This window comes from Cyprinodon variegatus, unplaced genomic scaffold (genome assembly GCF_000732505.1).
Source record: "Cyprinodon variegatus isolate N-32 unplaced genomic scaffold, C_variegatus-1.0 Scaffold2744, whole genome shotgun sequence".
In the NCBI taxonomy this organism is placed as follows: domain Eukaryota; kingdom Metazoa; phylum Chordata; class Actinopteri; order Cyprinodontiformes; family Cyprinodontidae; genus Cyprinodon; species Cyprinodon variegatus.
The window spans coordinates 5865-13591 of record NW_015153197.1 but is presented as its reverse complement, the minus strand read 5'-3'; the positions used below and the strand labels follow the sequence as shown (position 1 = coordinate 13591).

At 37.3% G+C, this 7727-nt stretch overlaps 1 protein-coding gene across 1 annotated transcript in view; it reads right to left on the bottom strand.

Annotated features, from left to right (window-relative positions):
* Positions 1-1381: 1381 nt before the first annotated feature.
* LOC107081041 (ovarian cancer G-protein coupled receptor 1-like) overlaps positions 1382-7727 on the bottom strand; it is a gene marked incomplete at its 3' end in the record, with an annotated part of 6822 nt that continues 476 nt past the window's right edge. The window contains exons 2-3 of the mRNA XM_015369254.1: positions 1744-1922; positions 1382-1613 (exon numbers count right to left, since the gene is read on the bottom strand). Of these exons, the coding sequence (XP_015224740.1) occupies positions 1382-1613; positions 1744-1922 (411 nt within the window). The remainder of the gene's footprint in view (positions 1614-1743; positions 1923-7727) is intronic.

Sequence of the window (7727 nt, the reverse complement as noted above, 5' to 3'; positions counted from 1 at the left end):
CTAAAATAAGCCCCAATGCCTTTTCCGAGCTGTATTAATTTTTTTTTAGCCTTAGGCATTGTTATAAAACAAAATAAGCTTCCAAACTTCAAGAAAATTGGGCCGCTGTAATTACTCAGCTTTGAGCTGCGTGCATTGATCCAGCCGCAGCTGTGTGACTCTTGACTCTTATGCAAGCGAGTGATGCAGCTCCCCTTTATATAAACTTGCCATATGTAGGCTTGTTTGAAACCTTATTTCATTGGCTACAAAGCCCAACAGCCCACATTGTCTTAACCAATAACAGCCGGACTCTATGAGGCATAATATAGCGCTATTTGGTCCATCGCTGGCTGACAGGAAGTGACTGGAAATTAGATTTCTGGCTCAAATCTCATCATAAAAACATGCAGACTTTTGTCTTGTAGGTAAGAAGACAATCTAAAGAAACATACCAAACATTGCGGGCTAACAACTGAGGAAATAAATATTAGGAAGTAAATATTAGCAAGATGAGGAGCAATAGCCATGACCAGGTAACTTTTCTGATGTCAACAACTGGATGTTATGGGTGATTTTCTCATCATAAAATATTTCTATTACGAATATGCTGAATTACTTTTAATTTGTGGACCGTTATGGATGAATGGAATATAAACAATTGAAGACTGGATTTATAAAAAGGCTTCTGGATGCCTTCAAAGGGATGTAGTTGTGGCTGCTTTGTCATGTTTACATTCTGACATGCTGCTATGTGCTGTGTTAATTGCTGTGTTATTTGTGTTATTTAAAGTTTATATAAAGCGCTGTGTTAATTGTGCTTTGGTGCTCACTGTGTCCTTAAACTAAACTTGGTAGTTTAATTGTGCAGAATCTAAGCTTTCCAACAATGTTTAACATGTCTATACTGGTACACATTTTACCGGTGAAATATTTTAAAGCATTATGTGTTATTAGTTGTAAACGCGCCGCACTGGGTCACCGGTGAGAGGCTAGAGGTCACTCTGGAGGATTATGTTATTAGAATTATAAAAATGACAGAAGGTTGATTGTATGTTCTTTAGGTTCTTGAATTTTCCTCCAAGTTTCATGGGCATTCATGGTCTTTGCTTTCAGAAGTTGAGCTTCCTGTTTCATCAACTGTCTGCTGGGCTTCATCACTGTCCTTGATGCAGCAACACAGGGAAGTTAATAGTTTGTCTATGAACCATTTCTTCAAAAAGATGTAAAGAAATATGTCTGTCAGAGGGCTAATCTGAAATAGCATGCAAGAAAGATTATTAAGGGCATTGTACAGCTCACCATAGTTTGGGGATTGTTTATACGAAAGAAATGATACACCAAAAACCATGGGCAAAAACATCACACTATAAATTAAAACCACCACAACCAAAACCCCAACAATCCGTCTCTTTTCAGCAGCTGGTACGGCCTGAGCTGTAGACAGAGCTCTGAAGGTCCCAACAAGCGAGAATATCATGAAAGGGAAGGGAATTAGCAAACTGGATCCAATATTTGTACCAATAGCAAAGCCCAATAATATTGAAAATATCCAGGTGACGACAGAGACTAAAACAGAGACTTTAGTTGTTTTGTTGAATCTGTACCACATCGGGTGGGCAATCATCAGATACCTGTCACAGAAAAACACATGTAAACCATCTATGCAGAGCAAATGAACAGTTTTTATAAAGATTAAATCTATCATATGAAATAATATCTTATAAAATACTATAACAGATAAATATAGTATACAGAATTTACCTTTCCAGGGCAATGAGGGTCATGAAGAAAAGGCTGGCCCCAATAAAACCATAATAAGTAGCATAAATGTGCCTGGGCTGCTCTTCAAATGTAAGGTTTACAGCCATGCAGGTGACCTGAAGGACGTCTGAGATTAGAAGGTTGATGATGAAAACTGGAACAAAACGTTCACTTCGTATCTGAAAAACAAAAGTGATCAGATTTTAGTGACTGATTTTGATTGCATTTTTAACTTGAAGGAGAAAAAAGAAAAGTACTATGTTTAAATGTAGAAACAGGAATGGTTACAGTTTCACTGATTTTACACCTATATGCCTATTTAAGCTATAAAAATTAAATCTAAGTGCAGAAATGTGTCCCTTCTTATTGGTGTTAGCATTTAGCATCTAAGTTTGTAACATAAAAAGTAATTTTAGTATGGTGACCAGATGTCTTCTTTTTCCCTGACATGTCCTACTTTTCATACCAAAAAAATGTCTGGGGGAAATTTTGAAATCATCTGGGATCTTTTGGTCGAGTACAGTGCAGCAGAACCGAGCCATGAGCTCAGGGGCTGGTCCGGGAACTACGGAGGGAGCCAGCGGGGGACGGTGCAACTGAATCCGACCCGGTGAAGGTAGCCTGGACACAGCTGGCCCCATGCTTCTCCCCACCTGCCTTATCGTGTTTCACCCCCACCAGCATACCCGCACGGGATCAGGATCAGTCGCTCCTTCCCTGGCTGTCTCCGGACCCGACAAGCCCTGGAGCTGATGGCTCGGTTCGAATGTCCCGTCCGGTCTTGTGTGTATGACGTCATCCGCGCGCGCCGGCTACCGTTCCTTCATCCTGTCCGTTGAACTGCTGCTAGTTTTCCTCACATGCCTGGAAGAAGTCTAGAGCTGCTACCACAGATGATCTCACTCTCCAAATGGAACGATTCAGATTAGCTAGAATGAATAGAAGGGGTAGAGCGTAGCCGCCTGTGGCTCGGGCTTCCTGTCACAACCTCAGTCTGGCGCGCACGGATTACATCATACACACTTCGCTTTGTTTTAAAAAAAATATGGATATAAAAAATATAACGGTGGATGTCTGAAGGCAGTGATTGGCCTACATGTTCTGAATGCTGGCGTACCATAAAGAATAAATGATGAACAGTTTAGTCTGTGCCTTCAAGTCGTTGCCCATAGGAAGATGTTACTTGGATATAACCTAACGGAATATCTTCAGAACGGCTCCAAATGACACTAAACTCATATGGGTGAGTAGAACATGATGGAATAACAGAAAATCAAGGACCCAATGTAAAAAAAACTGGTGTTCCCTTTTAAACACTTTCAGGACTTTGTTTTGAGTTTGGAGGTTATGGAACTCCTTTGTGGACATCATTATCGAAAATAAAAAGAACGGGCAAAATTGGACTTTCAGTTATTAGTGTTTTTTTCCAGATATAAATTGAGCATTTAACTTAAATTACAAATGTGTTATGAAGGATTTTGGTTATTGATCTCTCTAAACTGAATTAATATTAAATGAAAAATTGATTCTCGGTGGTGTGAGTTTTTTTTTTTTTTTTTTTTATAAATCATTGTTGCTAAACATCAACACAATTCTTACTAAGTGGTTGGATATTTTACTCTAATGTCAAATGTATAATGTAACATATTGAGTATACACTTGAGTATATTGTAAGTTGTGCTTTTAATCAAGCTGAATTTTACAAACTGAATTATGGCCACTTCAACAAGATATGAGCCCGTTTGGTAAGTGTTGCCTTATGTAACTCCAAGAAACTTCTCTGGTCTGAGTAAGATTACAACTTCTGTCAAGATCAGTTGTCATGTCTCCTGGTTATTTAATATATATACATTATGTATTGTGTATTGATTATTGTATTGTGTTATTTAAAGACTCTGTCTCTAGTGATCTCTTCTCAGGAAAAGAAACTGAGATAAAGCTTCAAGGTAGAACCACAGAGCTTTCCATAACATGGGCAACGGCCCACCATGACCCTGTTAGAGGGAGAAGATGGATGGATGGTAATAGTAGTACTCGGGGCGGGAATCAATTTATTCTTGTGTTCAGTATAGACTATCTTCTCCTCTACATTTTTTCCAGAGCTGTTCTGAATTATTTTTCATTTACTAATCTAGCTTGTAGTAGACAATTATTTTTTGTTAATGATAAAAAATGTTTTTTGTACATAATCTAGCCAAGTTTATTTTACTTTATTGTTTAATATCTGTTATGATATTGTTTTTTTGGTTATTTAGTCATATTCGTTTATTTTTTGGTTAGTTACGATTAATGTAGGTTAATCATTTTTTATAAATAGGCAGTCAATGAGCAGCATGCATCTGGGTGGGCGTATGGTTTGTTAACCAGCACAAGAGAAACATGGAGGAAATGTTTGTCTTTTTGTTTGCTTGCCTGAGGAAAAAATAAACTGACAAAACTAAAGGAGTTTACTTGGAACATTTTTTCTTTTGCCTGCGTAAAATAAGTCCATGGTGCAACTGTGGCCTTTGTGGATTTTCACTTTTTTGAGCCATCAAAGCTGGGCCACAACACCAGTTTTCATATTTTCCTCCTTTTTCATTATTTTTATTTTTTAAGTAACTTTAAGGACCTTGCGGTATCCTGTACAATCAGGGCAGAATAAGGAGGGTAGCAGAGGTGTCAAGTAACAAGTACAAATACTTCATTACTGTACTTAATTACACTTTTTAGGTATCTATACTTTACTCCATTATGTATTTTTCCTCCTACTTCTGACTTCTACTGATTACGTTTTCACACAAGTATCTGTACTTTCTATTTCTTAAATTTTTAAAACAAACGTTACTTGTTATTCTTGGCTTCATCCTCTGCCCCGCAGCATCCAGACCTCCTGCTCAAAGCAAAGCCTACAGCCTCTGCGGTTCCTCCCGTATTGCTGCCCTCCGACTTATCCTCGGAATTCAGGCAGAGCATGCGCGGTATTATCATTAAATTCGTCAGAGCAAAAACATGCAGAAATGAACGCTTAATTTAATATGACATATTAAAAAAATCCCCATCAGCATCCAGCAGATGTGCGGTTTCTGATGGAGATGAGAAATCTGCTTTCTGGTCTGTTGAAGTACCAATAATTTGCATCCAATCTTTTAATTAAACGGTGTTAGTTTTTTTAAATGAATAGAATTATGCTCTAATGTGTAGTTACCGATCTGTTGTTACAATAGTTTAATTTGTCAAACCGGAACTCCTTGCCGTTCTTTCTCCTGTTTGGTGTGATTGCAATAGTGGATCTTGACCTGGCCGGACCAGAGCAGAGCCTGAACATTTAGAGGATGTTTGGCTCAACCTGCTGCTGTGAAGCAGGATTCTCCACCATGAACAGAATCAACAAATATGGATCCAGGCTCAAAATGAGCATCTTGATACATGGGCGTAGGCTTGCATAGGGACCATAGGGACATGTCCCTACAAACATTTTGGATCAACCGACTTGTCCCTACCAATAATTCCAAGTGAACAACATGTTATAATTTACAGCAGTAGTTGTTGAAGCAGTGGCTTCTTTTCCTCCCGCAGCTCCTCTGCCTGGTAGCTGCAGCTGCCTGCTCTTTCCTTTCACATAGCGGCACATGGAATTTTGCTGCACTGTTTAACTCTCTGATATTTCTGCCTTAACTTCCACCTCATTTTCAGATTGCTTGTTTTCTAGTCTGGATGTGCGCGTGTGCGTGCTTGGAGCGCGGGAAAAAAAAAATAACGCTAGAATACGACGGTTACCAAAATTGATATTAGGCGACAAAACTAGTCCCAATAAGCTCTATGCACAGCTCCACTACTTCCTGAATTTAATGCAGCTCCTTTGTTTCCTGTCTTTCATGATTGGATGCACTGATTAATCCAGGTGTGTATGACCTAAGTAACTGGCCAGACACACCTGGATTAATCAGTTCGTCCAGTAATGAAAGACAGGAAACAAAAGGAGCTGCCTTAAATTCAGGAAGTAGTGGAGCTGTGCATAGAGCCCATTAAAAAACTAAATATTATCTAGGCTAAAACAGGCGAATTGTTCTGATTGCAGTTCTGTAAAGAAGCAGGAGAGAGTTTGGATTTGTAGAACTTGAGAAATGAAAGTAACCAACATTGGGATTTATTTTCAAAAACTAAATATTCTGAGTCAGACAAGAGTTCAGAAAACTGCTGTTAAAATGAACAAAGACTGTAAACTATTAAAATTTCTGATTCCCTTTAACAGTATATCTTTGCTATTACTGTTATTTTATGAGAGGTAAAAGTAACAGGCGTTATTTCTTTTGCAGAACGTAACATGAGAAGGATGAGAAGGATTAGGGCTGCGACTAATGATTATTCTGCAAAGTGTTAATCTGTTGATTATTTTTTTGATGAATCGATTAATAATCAGATCAGCCAAATGTTCCTTAAAGAAGATTTTGTATGAAATGAAACCAGGTGAAACAGAAATGTTTCCTCTTGAGGAGTTCTGGATGCAGAATATTGACAGACAAACTTTTTTTATCTTAAATACAAAATGTTTACATATTTTTTAGGTATAATTCCTGCTCTAAGTGGGTCGCTCTGTTGGCTAAAGGTACATTTTAGTGGCCCTATACACCAGTTAATAATTAATCAATTACTAAATCAGTTGATGATTATTTAAATAATCGATTAATATGATTAATTGTTTCAGCCCTAGATTAAATACATGAAATGGGTGATACAGAGTAACTACAGTCAGATATACAACTTGTATAGTGAAGTTAATATTCTAAATGCTCAGTGTCAGTTCCTCTTATAGTTCCAGTGCTCATGTAAATACAATACATTCATTTGTGTCCCTTGAATGTATTATTTTGCAAGATACAGAGAGATCATATTAGATTAAAAAAATAAGAGTGGGTGTTACCTCTGCACAATTCTATATCTTCAAAAAGAAAACACAGGATAAATCCACATATAGCACACATATTTAGACTATATTTGGTTAAATAGGCACATATTTACCTTCTGTCTTAGTCGCTAGTAAGTTTAAATGCAAACATTTTCAAAGTGGAAAAAGTCCTAATTCCACATTCATCAGAGCCAGTGATGCTTTAAACATTGATAAACAGCATCTAGTGAGTGTAGTGCTTATAAGATTTGTATTAATGTAGCAATAAATGCTGCTGTTCTCTTTAAACATACCCTGATGCTCACATTAAGCATAAAAAAGAGCATGAATATTTTTGCAAAGGACCAATGACATCAGACCAATGAAACTGAAGACCAATAGTGTCCCTACTAAAGTCGAAATCAAACCTACGCCCTTGATTTGATATGTGCTTGAGAATGGCTTAGTCTCCATTCAAACCCAGGTTTAAAGCCTTGCAGGGCAGCCTAATGCCCACTGCCAACATTAAGACAGAAAAAAGAAAGAAAATAACAAACACTCAGTTCAGGTGTTTTATAAAATATGGGAATCAGGAAATTGTCTATATACCAAACTGAACAATTGTTCTCTATTTAGATTTTAAAATGGAAAAAGTTTCTTTTTTTTATATATATATATATATATTTTTTTTTATTTGACAATTCTATGTTTATATAACATGAATGCATAAATACCTCATTTTTATTTCAGTGTTAAATTCTGTTTAAAGTAACATATCATTAAAAATGTCTCCAGACCTTTACTGGATGATGATTTTCTTTATTCGGACCCCACTGATTTTTAATTGGTTACCTCTGGTATAATGTTTCTAAATATTTATTTCCCGTCATGTGCTCCATCCAATGCAGATCATTGGCTCCATCCATATAGTGAAAACTAGTGTGATTGGATGAGTCATAGAACGCAAACACTCATTGGTTAGCTAAAGGAAATCATCAGAAGCAAGCAGGTGTTCTTCAAACTGCTAACGTGAATTGTCTATGCCATGCTACAATGTGGGATTCAGAAAAAGATGTTGAAATGTCTGAAAGGTCGGAGACAGGCGAGAGCGTATCGG